The sequence below is a fragment of the Pongo abelii genome, chromosome 13, assembly GCF_028885655.2.
Source record: "Pongo abelii isolate AG06213 chromosome 13, NHGRI_mPonAbe1-v2.0_pri, whole genome shotgun sequence".
Taxonomy (NCBI): Eukaryota; Metazoa; Chordata; class Mammalia; order Primates; family Hominidae; genus Pongo; species Pongo abelii.
This window is the reverse complement of record NC_071998.2, coordinates 63,132,965-63,150,608: the sequence shown is the minus strand read 5'-3', so window position 1 is coordinate 63,150,608 and position 17,644 is coordinate 63,132,965. Positions and strand designations below refer to the sequence as shown.

Here is a 17,644-nt window from a genome sequence, read left to right as displayed (position 1 = left end):
TACACACAATCTCTGACAAATGAGTTTCTTGTGTGTAGGGTACAAATATACTTAAATGCAAAAGAGAGAAGTGAATTAAGATGTTTCAGAAAGTATCCCCTCCTCCAACATGCATAAGCATCATAATGAAATACACTTTAGAGTCCAAAACTTCCAAACTCCAGTTCTCAAATTTGAGAGTGGCTTCACAACTATTTTATTTGGAGGTTGAGTCTTTACAGAATCCTAAGTGTAAAGAAAATGAATTGCAGGCCAGCAGATTTCATTAAAACTAGAATGATTATAGGAAAGACCCAGACACAGGTGGAAGAGACTAAGAAATCCAGAAGACAAAGTTTCGTCAACACTAGATCTATCAATGGCAGAGGAGAAAACACAGTAACAAAACAAACGAAGATCTTAAAGTAGAGAAAATGAAACAACAGGTTGTTATAAAAACTCCAGTTTTTCCTCTCTCAACACAAAAATAAAAAAGAAGAAATCTTCCCTCTTTATCCCTTTTATCTAGTGAAAATGAAACAACAGGTTGTTATAAAAACTCCAGTTTTTCCTGTCTCAACACAAAAATAAAAAAGAAGAAATCTTCTCTCTATATCCCTTTTATCCCCTTTATCTCTTTTATCCCTTTCCCCCTTTATCCTTTTATCTATCCTACCGGATGTTGTTGACTAAAACTGATGTTCACTAAAAAGAAATGCCTTATTAGTGTGACTAAAAGAGCATAAATGAAAAGAATAGCAATTTTAACATACTTAGTCTCTCAGTGTCAGGAAGCCAAATGAGTAATAATAATAATAATAGCTAGCATATCTTGATGGTCAGTTATGTGTTCCAAGAACTTTACCAGCATCAACTCATTATGCTGCCACTAGAACTTAATGAGGTTAAGTATTATTAGTCCCACTATGAATCAGGAAACAAAAACTTAAACACAGTCGTTGACTGAATCAAAAGTTGATTAATAATAGGTAACATTTAGTGAATCTTTGTTTCAAACACCAATTTGATCTGTATGTATTAACTCATTTAATGATCATCAAATCCCTATGAAATGGGAACTATTGTTTTCCCATTTTACAGAGACTTAGATCTATAGGCTGCATAGCTAGTAAACGAGGAAGCCAGACTTCTAAACCAGGCAGTCTTGAGCGACAGGTGTTTGACTCCAAATCTAGATCTCTCTTAACCACACTGCTATATGGCCCCTTAAGTAAAACATGGTTGAATTAGTTTTCTTAAAACTATCATATATACAATAAACATGCAATGAATATGTGTTTCTGAAACAATAGGTATAGATAATATCCATCAATCAGCTAAAGCCAGTCAAATTCACAAATTTGATGCTGATAATGACCAATTCTTTTTTATTTAATCAGACTGATAAATGCTGCTTCTATAGTAAATTATTTAATGTATAAAAACAGTCTCAGCCAGGCTTGGTGGCTCACTCCTGTAATCCCAGCTCTTTGGGAGGCTGAGCCAGGCGTATCACAAGGTCAGGAGTTCAAGACCTGCCTGGCCAAGATGGTGAAACCCCGTCTCTACTAAAAATACAAAAATTAGCTGGGCATGGTGGCGGGAGCCTGTAATCCCACCTACTCAGGAGGCTGAGTCAGGAGAATCACTTGAACCCAGGAGGCAAAGGGTTGCAGTGAGCCGAGATCGCGCCACTGCACTCCAGCCTGGGCAACAGAGCAAGGCTCTGTCTCAACAAACAAACAAACAAACAACAACAACAACAAAAACAGAGTCTCTGATACGTATTAAACTGAGGTTTTATGCTTAAGCATATTCTTGGTTCTGAATATTCTTGTTTCTTTCAAATTAAAGTTAAAATTTCAACTCTCTTTCTGGTTGTTTATTATTAAGGCAAAGTAATTTGTAGTCTGTCATAACACATCATTTCCTCTTGAATAGATGGGTAATAAGACAAGCAGATAAATATGAGTATTTCTAAATGGGAAAAGACCAATTCAATGACCTGCTGTGTGACTACAATATAAATACCATCATGTTAGGCTAGAATATGAAGCACAATTTTTTCGAACTATTTAGGGGTAGGGAATTAAAAGTGACAAATTTGATTTGTATTTTCTAGAGTCCTTAGGGCAGCAAGGAAACATAAAGTTTAAGCTCTGTGCTTTGGGTTGCCTATCCAAAGCTATTTCCTGTCTGAAAAAAATAGGTTTCTGAAACTATAATTTTGATGATGTAATCTACTATTAGGAAAAAGTAGATTTTGATCCTGAGGAAAATTTGTAATCACCAGCTAGAAATACATTCAATTATTGAATTTATGGTCTTAATAATAATGTTGGCATCACAATGGGTATAGATTATATTTCCTGGGGGTACAAACATGCAGTTGCTTCAGAAAAATACGCAGTTCAGTGAGATGAATAAGATGTGTCCACAGGAGCAACCATCGAGTTTTAGGCATGATCCCCTTAAGGCTGACGTGACAGTAAAACCCCACAGTATTCCCATGTGATGCATAACGTCACAGTATCCTCTGTGGCAGGAATTATCAAATCTATTTTTTAAGTGAAACAGAGTTGGGAGTCATCAGGTGAGAATCTACTTCACACTAATAAAGAGATCTAGGTCTTACTGGAATCAAGATGGAAACAGTATGAATTTTAGACTCTAATTTGGGTTCCACTCTTGATACTGCAAATTATTGGACAGAGCTTTGGGAAAACTCAGTGAAGGCTGTTAATTTTGGACTCCTTTAAAGCCACATTTAAAAAATACTTGCTCAGTATTATCTAGATATTGAGCAGAGAGTGGGGCAAAGTGGATTAGAAAGGCTGTTGGGAATGGAAGGCAACAGCTCCTCTTTTGACCATGCCACTTACTACAATCCACAATTACCGTCATTATTTATTTGCTTATATTATATTCTGTCTTCCCCATCCAAGCATACACATATTAACACATTTGGATGCAAGATCAATGAGGGTAGAGTCTCTGCTGTCTTTGGCAGTAGCAATAGTGCCTAGAAACATACCTAAGGAGACATGTTAGGCATCCAGTATTTGCTCAGTTAATCAATAACGTCAGGCTTATTCTGAGGATTAAACAAGATATATATTAGATGATTCTGATGTTGAAATGGAATATAATGATGCTTCTGAACCTTTTGTAAGATTAAATGGCCATTTATTTAAGAGAAAAGCATTTATATCAGTTTTACAATTAAATATATATTCTATAAGTAGGGTACACACTTAACCAACTTTATTTCGAAAAGAATTTGAGAAGGCAATTATATAGTCCCCTCTTAGTATAAATCTGTTTTGCATTCAAATTTTTGAGGATTTATCAATCAAAAGTATGATTAATGAATTTCACATGCCTACATATACATGTAAAACTGACTGTAACTTATACATCATAGAATGTTCAGCTGGAAATGACCTTGTATAGTGACTAGTTAAACCCAAGATGTTGTAGATATTGTAGTAGCCCCAAACGTGGAAACAGAGAACCAGAGATTTCAACAGATTGTCCAAACTATAGAGGTGGTAGGGGTCAAAAAGTCCTCAACTCTTAGAAAATCCATTGCATGTCCTATTTCTTCCCATTTTGCATTAAGTTCAGTTTCAAAGGCAATCACAGATACATGCTTTATCTATATTTAGTAGGGTACTTTTTATAAGATAGTCCAATCCAATGCTCTAATAATATATTCTCACATAGGTTTCATATTTTTTCAACTAATACTGTAGCCCAAAATCTCATGGTTATCATTAAAATCAGTACATTAAGCATCTTATAGAATACAAAACATATAATTAAATAAGTCACTCACTAAAAAGTAAATACATGAGAAAATGAAAAATAATTCCTTGATAACGATCAAGAAAATCTATAACTACTCATCCTGCTGTTGGCCTGGTAGAATACTTTTTAGGAACTGGTGAAAAACATATTTAAAAAGAAAAAGTATATAAAACCTTCCCTAAAGGAGAAAGCAGCCTAACACATGGAAAAGCATACGTTTTGAACCCAGACAGATTTTGCCTTATATTTCAGCTCTGCTACTAATTCTGGGACAGTTATTTAACCACAACTGTAAAATAGGAAGGTTAATGTGCACATTGCAGGAACACTGAAGATTAAATGAAATAATGTTTGTAGAGCATCAGACTCATGGTGGTACTCAATAAATGGTGGTGTGGTGAATATTGATAGAATAAAAAATAAAGCTCAATTCTTCACAGTTGAGACAAAGCACCATTAACAGTGAAGAAGTCATGACAAACTAATCAAATCATAAATTATATATGGAAAGAGAAATAATCTACGTTTGCCTCAATTTTCCAGTGTGGCTTTCCAAATTTACTAGAAGAAGAGAGGAGATAACTGAAGGTTATTATTGGATAGCTCTCAATCTGTCTTTTCTACTGTGACACTCATGATGGATGGTGGTCATATGTGTAACTCTTGCTGCATGCAATTTCTGGCAATAAAAATAATTCTGTCTGTTTTTGTTTCACTGGCTATAGCCTATTGGAACACAAATGAGCATGATATTACTATTAGGATAGGCTGGAACTTGCTCTAGTGTGCTTTAAAAATAATTTTCAAATGTGTATATTTACCCATCGTTAATTACAAATTTCTTGGGATTTATCTAACAACTGATCAAGACTCAGCCCTATAATTTTATAAATTAGTAGACTGAGGTCCAGAGGGGTTAAATGACTGGCTCGAAGTCAAACAGCTAATCTGCAGCAAAGCAAAGACCAAATTCAGAGTTCTTACTATATATATTGTATCAGGACCGTAATGCTCCAAATGGCCTTTTGTTTTTCAGTGTCTCTCAACCTACCACATTTGAGCTGTACAGTTGAAACTTAAGAAATCCATGATGTCTTCTCTTTTTTGATGTATCTAAATTCCTTTCTTTTTTTCCTAGATTGGTAGACATTCAGAGAGTTTGTCTGTAATTTTATTCAATACATATTTATTAAGTGCCAAGTGGAATGCAGGAGTGAACAAAACTAAATTTCCCATCTATTGGGAGAAACGAACATAAAATGAATTAAGATTACATCAAAAAATTAAATTAAAGATACAGTATTTTAGATAGCAGTAAGTGTTAAGGAGGAAATTAAAGCAAGAAAGAAATGGCACTGGGAATGTGTGGAAGGGGGTACAATTAATGAGCTGATGTATTTTAATTCATTGTCACTTAATAATTGCCATCTGATATTGACAGACAGGGAACTGAGGGTTAGCCACTCCTAAAACATGCCCGATCATGTCAGCAAGCTATCCATCAGCTGTGTTATCTCCCTATGGAGCCTCCATTTTAATTATACAACGCCACACTTAACCAGCAGGAAAACCTGCCTCCAATCTAGGGAGGAATGGATGAAAATCAGATCCTAGTTGAAACCGTTAGAAACCAGAATATGGCAAGATTGTGCTCAAAATTGTTTCAAATGTTATCCCTTTTTTTAGATTATTATTTTAAAAAACAATTTACTATTTTTATTTACAATATTTTAAAATTTTTATTTGCCTTATTCTAAGCCTAAAGCACTGAACTAAATAGGTTTTTGATTGGCTATATTCTCCTTCCTTCCTTCCTTCCTATGAATATTCTACAAAATAAAGGCACAATGTGAATATTCAGATAGCAAACTCCTGGATGACTACTGCTTATTCTACTTCAGAGATTTGAAAATGAGGTTTTAAGACTTCGCTTTTTTTCTTTCTTTCTTTCTTTTTTTCTTTTTGAAACAGAGTCTCGCTGTGTCGCCCAGGTTGGAGTGCAGTAGTGTGATCTCGGCTCACTGCAACCTCCGCCTCTTGGGTTCAAGTGATTCTCTTGCCTCAGTCTCCTGAGTAGCTGGGACTACAGGCTTTTGCACCAGGCCTGGCTAATTTTTTGTACTTTAGTAGAGACGGGGATTCACCACGCTGGCCAGGCTGGTCTCGAACTCCTGACCTCAAGTGATCCGCGCACCTCAGCCTCCCAAAGTGCTGGGATTACAGGCGTTAGCCACTGCGCCCAGACTAAGACTTCTTCACTTTTTAAAACATTGTTCATTTTGATTACTGTCTAACATTCAAGAGAGTATATATTCTTAATGTCATGTTCATCACCAAAATAAAATTTCTGCCTTCCAAGTAAGATGATTCAATGTCATTGTGCACAATAGTGACTTCCCTGTATAGGAGAGAAAACCAGGTTAGAACGGTAATGTTTTGGACTAAGGTAGAACATGACAGTGGGGTCCCCAGTATTGTCCTTGGTAAGTGCTAGTAAATCTTCACAGTGACGAAAGCAGGCATAAACAACGTTTTTGTTTATTTGTTTTTTCGTTTGTTTGTTTGTTTCCAGTCTTCCCAAAAGTCCAGAAACTGACAAAGGCATCTGATAAGCTTATGAGATATTTCTCTAAGACAACCTTCTCCACCTGAGATCTGATGAGCACTTACTTTCAATAGCCTTGATTTTATTTTCCCATGGGACACACGCAGCTTTGAAGTTCTCAAAATCACGGAGGAATTTTGCCCATTTCTGAAAAGAAAGTCAAGTACAACAGTAAAGTCCAACCTCTTGATTTGTCAAGATGTTTATCCCCCACCTCAAAACATTACAATGCAATAAGCTTGGAAATGTCTGTCTGGCAGCAAATACTACTTTCTAGTCAAAGGGGGAAACCAGTAGGTTTCACTTGTTTCCCTGTTCTCCACTAACCCCAGACCAATTTAATTCAACAAAAAAATGTTTATCAACCCCCTGTTTTATGGAAAATATGCTGGCCTCTCAGAAACAGCTATTTATTATATAAGACAATAAGAAAGCAGGGGATTAGCACATAATAGGGTGATTGGAACAGGGTATGTGTTTAATTAGTTTTCATTGTATGGAAGACTCAATATGAATAATTAAATAAAATAAATAATAAAAATAATAAATAAAATAAATTTTATTTTCTGTCTTTTATTTCCAGGTCCTGTCTTGAAAGCCTTCTGATCTACTAGGGTAGTCTGTGTACAAATAGGTGAGTTTAGTACAAGATGGTAAGTTCTATGACATGAGACACTTCAATCTGGTAGAGGCAGATTAGTCAGCTTAATTGAAAGAGAAGAAAACAAGTCATAAAATCAGTTTGCAAAAAGCCTTCTTTCTATTTAACTCCAATGTTGGGTCATCCATGGTCAAGAGAACTACCAGGAAGAATGAGAATGTGGCAGAGAATTTTGCATGTATGCAAATACTGGGATGAAGTGGGAACTGGACAGGCACTATTGTCTAAATAATAGCATGAGACAAGTCTGAAGTTCAAAAGATTACCCACGCTTTTTTTCCCATCTGCCTTCTGCAGTGGAACCACCACCAAAACACAGATTTTCTTTAAAAACCCTATGGGAAAGACCATCACTCTGGAGTTTGAACCCTTGGATACAATAGAAAATGCAAAATCCAAGATCTAGGATAAAACAGGAATTTCTACTCATCAGCAAAGACTGATCTTTGTTGGCAAGAAACTGGAAGATGGATGTGCTTTGTCTGGATACAACATTCAAAAGGAGTCTACTCTTCATCTTGTATTGAGACTTCATGGTGGTGCTAAGAAAAGGAAGAAGTCTTACACCACTCCAAAGAAGAATAAGCATAAGAAAAGGAAGGTTAAGCTGGCTGTCCTGAAATACTATAAGGTGGATGAAAATGGCAAAATTAGTCACCTTCATCAAGAATGCCCTTCAGATGAATGTATTGCTGGAGATTTTGTGGCCAGCCGTTTTAACAGTCATTGTTGTAGCAAATGTCTGCATTATTGTTTCAACAAACCAGAAGACAAGTAATTGTGTATGAGTTAATATTAAAAATGAACAAAAAAAAAGATTACTCATAACTAGAAACAGCCCAAATGTCCGTCTACAATAAAATGGGTAAATACATTGTCACAGCATCTTTATACAATAGACTACAACACATGAATAAAAATGAACTATAACTCCCACAACAACGTGGATATATCTTGTGAACATAACATTGCATCAAAGAAGCCAGAAACGAATGCATAGATACTATATGATTCCATTTATTTAAACTGTAGAAACAGACAAAATTAATCTATTGTATGTGTGTATATATATATATATATATATATATAAAAGTTAGGATATATGAACTTTATTCACAAAACTTTATGGGAATACATTTAGCTTACAGTTGGTATAACATTTGTAAAGAGGAGATAATAATATCTATGTTCCTATTTTACTGTAAGAATTAAATATAACTTTATAAAAGAATTCAATTCAGTGCTTGGCACATAGTAAGTGTTAAATAAATGTTAGTTGCTTTTCTGTCTTTCCCCAAAATCTATATTTGTATCAGCATATCATTTATTGTTTTCTTATTTTCTGTCCAATGTATAGTTGATATTCCTGGTAGAAAAAAATTATATAGATACTTTGAGAAAAGCAACCTGACCAGAACCCCTTCACTTCCAGTGAATGAAAATGAAAAAGGATGCAATCTTTTATATTTGGAAGTGCTAAAGTCACACAAGTAAGTCTTTTGCCATAAATCTGTATTTCTTGACTTATTTTTCATTTTAACTCCTCTAAGAACAATTTTTTAAATCTCCCCTGTAAATTTCAATATCACAGATATACTGTATATATACTGTATGAGTATTTGTGTTTTATATATACAAAATGTAAGATTTTTTTCACCCCTTTAGAAAAGAACCAATGTTCTTCTTAGAGGCAATATGCCATAAACCAGACAACTATAAAATTACCTACCTTGGCCATCATCATCTTAAATGCAAACCACCGTTTTCCTTTTCCTTTCCCAAGAGCCCCTTCATTTTCACTCACAAATTTTTTTGCCTCCCTGAGAAAATAAAAATAACGTAAGGGATAAAAGGAGGTGAGTTGCAATGACTAGAATATAGAAGTAGTGGACATTTGATTTTACCAGGTCTGCAGTCTTATTTCTTCTAGATCCTTCACAGGTGAATCTAGACTGTATTTCACAACCTAGAGATTTTCAATCCTTGTTTAAATTTTTAAATGCTGACCAGGAAGAGTAAGATATTTTAGTCTCACTTAGTAATCAGCTGGAATCATTGAAAGGGAATTGATGATAAATGTCAAAATAGAGAACCCTAGTTCTTTTCATTTCTATCAAGTGTAGAATTGAATCTGAAGTTTACATCAGATTCTGGCAGTCAAATGTTTATTTTAAAATACTTCCTTTTCTTCTTTTCAAAGAATTCCTTTAGAAAAAAAGAAAAGGGCAGAGAGGTTAGGTCAAACTGACATAGAACACACTTAATGACCTGGTACTTAATCCTGTAAAAAAAAAGCAATTATGACTTAAAACAGAAAAATCATTCTGTAAAGTAAATGGGATTGAGAAGAGAAAGAGAGAGAAAAGGAATACTTTCGGCCTCACATTCAGAAAGGGCTTTAAATGTAAACTTTAACATTACTCCCAAATATTTATACATTTACAGCAGTTGCATTAGTTTCTTTGGTATGCATAATAAAAAACATTAATTCATCAAAACATAATGCAAGCATGCTACATACACTACAATTTTTGTAACCTTGTTTGATCATTGTTATAGACTGAATGTTTTTGTCCCTATCAAAATCTGTATGTTGAAATCTAATCTCCAACGTGATGGTATTTGGAGGTGGGGCCTTTAGGAGGTAATTGGACCATGGGGATACAACCCTGATGAATGGAATTAGTGCCCTTATAAGTAGTGGCCAGAGAGCTAGCTAGCCCTGCTTCCACTAAGTGAAGACACAAGGAGCTAGCCATCTGCAACCTGGGAGAAGGCCCTTGCCAGAGCCCGACCATGCTGGCAGTTCGATTTTAGACTTTCAGCCCCTAGCACTGTGAGAAATAAATGCCTGTTGTTTAAGCCACCCGGTCTATGGTCATTTGTTCTATCAGCTTGAACTGACTGGGACAGTCATTTTTGTGGTTTGTTTGAAAAACTATTTACCAAAAAAAATTTACAAAAAAGAAAATTACAAATAGAGGCAATCCAGGCTTGTCTTCACCTCTCAGAGGCTGCAGAACATATAGTTTAAGTGATGGAGTAGTCTCTGTCATGATAGAAACAGATAACCCAAGCCTGGATTGTGGTTCCACAAGTGCAATGCTGTCCTCAGTTGGGTGGCCCCTGGAATATGTGGTTTTACAGACAAGACCCTTCAACATATGACTATAATTAAACTCCTATTAACATACAAAGTCAACTTTTAATAATGAAGGGTCTAGCTAGGCACAGTGGCTCATACCTGTAATCCCAGCATTTTGGGAAGCCAAGGTGGGTGGATCACTTGAGGTCAGGAGTTCGAGACCACCCTGGCCAACATGGTGAAACCCTGCCTCTACTAAAAATACAAAAATCAACCAGGCGTGGTGGTGTGTACCTTGTAGTCCCAGCTACTGGGGAAGCTGACGCAGGAGGATCACTTGAACCTGGGAGGCGGAGGTTGCAGTGAGCTGTGATTGTGCCACTGCACTCCAGCCTGGGGCAACAGAATGAGACTCTGTTTCAAAAAGAAAAAAAAAGAAGGGTCAGTGGGGAATTGTTTTTGTAAGATGTTCCTTAGTATCAGTGCCAAACTCAGAATTTTGCAATACACAATGACGAAAAAAAACAGCACACACCTGCTAACTTAACTAATACTAGGGAGTGGAGCCTCATTACTCACCTGTACATGTGCACCCACCCATATTCTGGCATAAAAATATAGGCATAGTGGTAAAGATTCTCTTCGGTCATCAAACAGAACTCCCAAATCAGTTTCCTGATAGCGGAAACAATATCTTGTCTTGTTGTAGCTTCCATAACATTCACCATCGCATTGACCACAGGGAGTGTTTAATAAATGTAAACCTTCTAGAAATAGAGCCGATTGACATAGTTTGGGGTAGATGTGGACAAGGGAGTATCTAATAATTTTATTTTCCACAATAATTAATGCTTGAAAGCAAAGTCATTCCCAGACTTTGGGATTGCACCCTTTATCATTAATCTTCTCTGAAACTCAACTGATAGACTAGACTGGCCTTGTTGTCAAACACCCTGACATTTGACACGAACTCTATGCAGGTAAAATTAGTTGAAAAACAATTTCTAAAACCTTTTGCACATTCTAAAACATCCAATAAGGCAATGGCAAAAATTAAAAACTAAGTTCTCATGGCTGGGTTTTTAGGTCCATGCAATGAAGAAAACACATCCTATCTAAGCATTAACAATGTGTTTTAGAGATGATAAGACAGGAGGGAGGGTGGCAGCCAGCAGGCACTTTCTAAAATGGTGAAATGAAGCCTCTAAGCAGAAAATCAAGCAAGCTGGGTTCTAATCCAGTCTCTGGGATCAGTCTCTATGACTTTGCCCATGTTTCTGATGCTCTTTGTCCCACATACATGAGTGTCTGATTTTTCAGAGGAAAGCACACCTGCCTCAGACTCACACAGACCTAGGCAAGGTCTGACACAGGTTTCCTCAGTAACTGTGTGACTTTTAATAGGTCAGGATTTCTCAGAAAACAAACAAATGGTCAGGTAATCGCACCCCTGCTTGCTAAGATGGTGGCAAGAACAAGGTGGGATCATAGATGTGAACGTGTTGAAGGGATTATTACACAGTCAACTCTATGGCAATGCTGGTTTTGAAACCATGACCTTGTTCTAACATGACTGATGTATTACAGAACAATTTCATCATAACACAAGTTTGGGATTTGCTTATATGTGATTCTATCCACAAGAAATACAAGGTAAATGCAGAAAACTGCACCCAGCTAAACTAAGCAGCATAAGAATACACAAAATCCGCATACCATATCCATCAGCTACCACACTTCCCCACACAGGTAGAAAAGCCCCACCTGCTTACAACTGGGACAACAATGACTCTCCTCCCAACACTTCTCAAAAACTCACAAGCTGCACCCTTTTGAAGGCCAACTTCCACAGGGAACGTTAAGTCTTTTTCAAAGTAAACTGCCATATTTATTGTAAATTTCTTAAAAATTAACATGTGTAAAATATTGCTGTCATTGTTACTAAATTCCCATATTTTTAGTAATGTGCCACTAGTGATGTTTCTAGGTATTGTGTGCCTATCCCCATTTTTTTAGTAAAATGTGTTTTTATTGCCCAATTTTGCATAGTGTCAGGATTTTTAGGAACCCGTATATCATGTTATGGCAGAATTTACTATACTTCAGTTATTTGGCATCAAGAATTTTGAAATTCATAAAACTAAGTATACATAGGAGTTATCATATTAATCTCTAGAGTAATGAATACATATAAATAGAGAAATGTAAATTCTCCTTAGTAGTAAAATTAAAATTTGTTTTTCAAATGTAATAAAGTGCTCACTTTCAGGACATTTCCACTGCTCTAGGTATTTAACAGATAATTTAAAAGACATCCAGTTTTGCTTATTAGATTTATATCACTTTCTAGATAAGTGGTCAATTCGAAAGCACAACTTTGTTCTAAACAGGGTGTAAAGAAATAGCTACTCCATATTTCTACCAAGATTTTTAATTTTGTGAGCTCGTGAACATTAAACTAGCAAAACTTAAGAGACAGAGAAGGAAGCCAAGGTAACAGTCAAATTAAAATCACTACAAAATTAATTATAAACTCAGTTAATAATATAGAACCCTGTCTACATGGCATTAATAAAGTTTTTGTCAGATGTTATAAATATCATTTTCCTTTGAACAATATAAACAAATTTTATTTTTGTCTCTTCAATTACTGTTAGTTTCCCTTGATGCTAGGTGTAGTTTCATATTTCTTTCAATTACTACCCCGCCCTAGCCTCAACATATACATATCTTAGATTCTGGTTTTTAAACAAAGTCCAGACTCCATTATCTATTACATAATCTCAGGTATGAATTTCTTTTCTTCTCTAATGCTCTATCCCCCACTTCATTCTCTGAGAGATCCCTGCCCCCACCCCCCCCCAAGTTTTATACCAAAGAGGTCCCTGAATAGCCATTCTAGCTAATCCCTGCTCCCCATAGCCCACTGAAGACAGAATTACTAGACTCAACTCATCAGATATGTTGGGGATGGGTTTAAAATAAAGCCAGGGGGCAGAGGGTGGACCAAGAATAATTGTTTAGCAAGAAGAGATTCTTTATCCCCCATATCTGATGCTCATAGGTTGTAAGAAAGTACTCTTGCAGGTGACGGGCCTTCAAGAAGGGACAGTGGGCTGCAAGGTCTCAGAGACTCAAGGAGAGGGCATGCCTTAATACTGTTTTGAGGGCTGACCTTTGCAATGAGCTGGCATGATTTCAGGATGGAAAAAAACTAGTGTCACCCAATTCTATCCTCCTTGATAACATATTTCTTAACCAGAAAACATATTTCATTGTACAATTAGAAATAAGATACAAAAACAAATCTAATATGAAGATAAACATTGATCAATACAGAACACTGAAGTGTCCATGACAGCAGAATCTAAGAAAATAAAGAACAGAGTCTTTAGAACACTAAGATGCAAGAAAACATCTTTACATATATGTTTTTCTACAGCTAATCCATTCTCCTACTCATTTATATTTATCTGAATAAATTAAAGAGATTTTTCTACATGGTTAAAATGAAATAGGCTTTTGTGGATAAACTTTGAATATCTGTTGGCCTCAAACAATCCAAATGTCTGACTGAAACAAATGTGTACCACCCCCTTGAATTGCACTCAACAAAAGCCACCTGCCAAGACTGTAATCTGGTCTTCAGGTCTCAGAGCTCAAGCAAACCGTGCTACAATATGCACAGCTCTCTGAGCTGTAACCCCAGACTCATTGATAAATAATTGAGCGAGGTCTATTTAATGACAATAATACCTGGCCTCATCATTCATTTATCAATCCGTTGTGTTGGTAATTAGAATAATAAGGTTTCATGGTCTTTCAAGAATGCTTTCACAGTTAGTTGAAGAAGCACACACTGGACTAACTTACAAAATAGATAATTTACCTATAACACATGATACAACCATGATTACACAGAAGTGTTAGGTCATGCTATGCTGCCTTTGACACATTCTCATCCCAGGAAACATGTTCCCCTTTTGGGTTAGGTTAGGTTGACTTTCCTTTCCTCTTGTTTTCAATTTGATAGTATGATTGAGCAACCAATTTATTGCTCAAGTAAATGAAAGACATTTCAAAACTGGTATTTAGACAACTGTAATCAAAACTTGTACTTTCTAGCTGTTTCCAGTGAAGGGACCAGAAGAATGAAAAGTCTTTTCATAACAAACACTGCCATTTAAAAGAATTTAACCAATAGTCCAGAGAATCTGGCTTCTCCTGAAATATTACTGTGGGAGTGAGTTACAGAGGTAAGAAGCTACTCGAAGGTACAAAGATTAAAAATAAGAACTAGAGGACTCCTAGATAATATAACTTCATAGTTAGGCTGGTAGAATTATTGAAAATCATCCCAAATACTGGAAGTGATTATTCAAAACACATTTTTTTCCTAAGGCAAATGCTGATGGCAGTAGCTGGAATGGTTAAGATGCCCAGTTGCTTCATCTATAAAATGGAGATAATAGTAGCTACTCTGAGGATTGTCACATCCATTATAGAAAATAATGTATGTGATGTGTTTAGCTTAGTCCATGGCAAATAGCAAGAGCAGTATAAGCAGTAACTATTACAGTAGTTCCCCCTCATCTGCAGTTTTGCTTTCCACAGTTTCTTACAAGTAGTCAACTGCAGTCCAAAAATATTTAATGGAAAATTCCAGAAATAAACAATTCATAAGTTTTAAATTGCATGCTGTCCTGAGTATCATGATGAAATCTCACGCCATCCTGTGCTGTCCAGCCTGGGAAGTGAATCTTCCCTTTGTTCAGCAAATCCACACAGTCTGCACTCTCCTCCTGTTAGTAGCCCTCTGGGTTCTCAGACTGACTGTCACAGTATCACAATGCTTATGTTCCAGTAACCCTTATTCTACTTAATGCCCCCAAAACATAAGTTTAGTGATGCTGGCAATTCGGATATGCCAAAGAGAAGCCACAAAGTGCTTCCTTTAAGTGAATAAGGGAAAGTTCTCAACCTAATGAGGGCAGAAAAAAAAAAAGTATGCTGAGGTTGCTAAGATCTATGGTAAGACGTCTTCTCTTCCTGAAATTGTGAAGAAGGGAAAAGAAATTCTTGTTAGTTTTTCTGTTGTACTTCAAACTGCAAAAGTTATGGCCACAGTGTGTGATAAGTGCTTAGTTAAGATAGAAAAGGCATTAAATGTGTGGGTGAAAGACATAAACAGGAATAGGTTCTGATTGACAGCAATCAGGTTCAGTAGCATCCTTGGTTTTAGGAATCCACGGGGAGCCTTGGAAGGTATTCCCTCTGATAAGGGTGGATGGCTGTATTAGTAGCAATAGTACTAATAGGGCTGACTTCAGTTTTTATGCTGAGTCTCCAAACTACAAAGTTGAGAAATAACTAGATACTTCCAGGCAAAACCCTAGCCCATTTCCCCTCAGACTGTTACCCCATTGAAAGTGGGAATTGTTCTTGTTAGTAAGTGAGCAGGAGAGGATTCAACCCTCCATTTGAGACCCAAGGAGAGGGCCCAGGTGTTGGGCTTCAGAAGCCCCAGTTATGACACCGCCTGGGAGGAGGCAGTCAGGAATTCTATCCTGAGCCCTGCCCCAGCCATGCTGTGCTGCTGTAGAGAGCTCGGGCCCCTGGGAATCTCTCTCTCTCTCTCTCTCTCTCAATTTATCTTTCTCTCCAAGCAGAAGATGATCTGAAGATATTCGACTGTGTTTTCTCTCAAAACTCTGCACATGTTCTCTGTAGCACTAAATTGTAAAATGTTACACTTGGACAACATCGTATTAAATTCTGTGATCCCTATCTCGTGTCATAATTGGGACAGGGGTTTGAATCCTGGCTCTGTCACACACCAGGTGTGTGATTTGGGGAGAGTTATTAAATGCCTTTGATCCAGTTTCCTGACTTGTAAAATGGGACCAGCAACAGTGACGGCAGCAAGAGCTAAAACACACTGAGTGTTAGCCATCTGCCAGGCACTATTCGTGTCCATCATCTCACTTCAACCCGTCAAAATCCTGAAAGGTGGGAACCATTATTATCCCCAACTCAGAGATAAGGAAACTGAGGATTCGCTAAGTAAAATAAGTATCCAAGGTCACCTAGTAAGTGGCACAGCTCTACTCTTTTTGAGCTCAGTGTTCCCAGTTTCCCTAGGATAACACCAGTGTTACCTCATGGAATTGGAACAAGGACATACATACAAAAGTTGAAACAGTGTAAGCAAAGCAGTACCTGGCACACCAGGTAAATGATGCTTTTAGTTATTATCCAAAGATATTTATCTTTTTTTTTTTTTTGAGACAGAGACTCACTCTGTCTGCCCAGGCTGGGGTGCAGTGGTGCAATCTTGGCTCAAAGCAACCTCTGCCTCCTGGGTTCAAGCGATTCTCATGTCTCAGCCTCCCGAGTAGCTGAGACTACAGGCTTGTGCCACTACACCCAGCTAGTTTTTGTGTATTTTTAGTAGAAACAGGGTTTCACCCTTTTGGCCAGGCTGTTTTCGAACTCCTGACCTCAAGTGATCCGCCCACCTTGGCCTCCCAAAGTGCTGGGATTATAGGTGTCAGCCACCTTGCCCAGTTGATATTTATTATTTTACATAGCAAATGTTGATGATACAATGTCAACTAAAATTTCAGAATACAGAACAATTTGTATACTCTCATTATAATTATGTAAAAGTAGTGTGCATCAATGATCAAAGACTAGGCAATTATGCAAATGCTTGGTTTCTCCATTTTCCAAACTCATTATATTATTGTCATTCAGTTTTGTTATCAGTAATAAAAATAAATATTGTTTATTTTAAGGCATTGTGCCATATGCAGAAAGAGAGATAAAGGAATATGGTCCTATGCTTTTCTGTAAGGAATTTACAATTCCATTAAAAAGTAAAGATATAGATAAATATTTAGGGTACCATCTAATTACTAACAAACAAGAATAGTAAAAGTAAACATAAATGCTACAAGATTGAGATGAGAGATGGAGTGGTATCAAGGAACCCTGAACAAAGGGAGGATTCAGTTACATGGTCAAAGGAGTCGGAGGGACATTCTGGTGCAGGGGAATGATATAAGCAAAAATGAAGAGATGAAAACATATCTGGGGTCTTCAGATAGACAATGAAGAGGACAATTTAAATGCTTTAGAGGAGGAGCTGGCATGCCCTAATGTCAGGTCAGCAGTGCAGAATTCATTCTGTTGTTAATAAGGATCCAGAGTATTTTTGAGCAGGAAATTGATGGGTGTAATACAGTGCTGTGAGAAAAATGTTTCAACAATGATATACAAGATAAGTTAGAGAAAACATAAGATGAGAGGCTGGCTGCAAGTTGATTTCTAATGCATCCAGGCTTTTATATATGCTGTTTCATTTCTCTAAGATACCCTTTCTCTTCTCCTACACCTATTTTCTTCGTTTTCTTTATCTTCAGTTCTAGAGTTAGGCCAACACTACAGCTCCTCTGCAAAACCTTTCCTGATCCTTTCTTTCCTTCCAACAATCCCCTCCACC

At 36.8% G+C, this 17,644-nt stretch overlaps 1 protein-coding gene and 1 pseudogene across 2 annotated transcripts in view; one reads left to right on the top strand and one right to left on the bottom strand.

Annotated features, from left to right (window-relative positions):
* Positions 1-17,644, bottom strand: part of TMC1 (transmembrane channel like 1) — a 261,833-nt gene that overhangs the window by 90,065 nt on the left and 154,124 nt on the right. For both annotated transcript variants that reach the window (XM_024252337.3, XM_063714120.1), the window contains 2 exons: positions 8,785-8,875; positions 6,460-6,541 (listed from right to left, as the gene is read on the bottom strand). In XM_024252337.3, coding sequence (XP_024108105.3) covers positions 6,460-6,541; positions 8,785-8,875 — 173 coding nt within the window. The remainder of the gene's footprint in view (positions 1-6,459; positions 6,542-8,784; positions 8,876-17,644) is intronic.
* Positions 7,316-7,833, top strand: LOC112134942 (ubiquitin-ribosomal protein eS31 fusion protein-like; annotated as a pseudogene).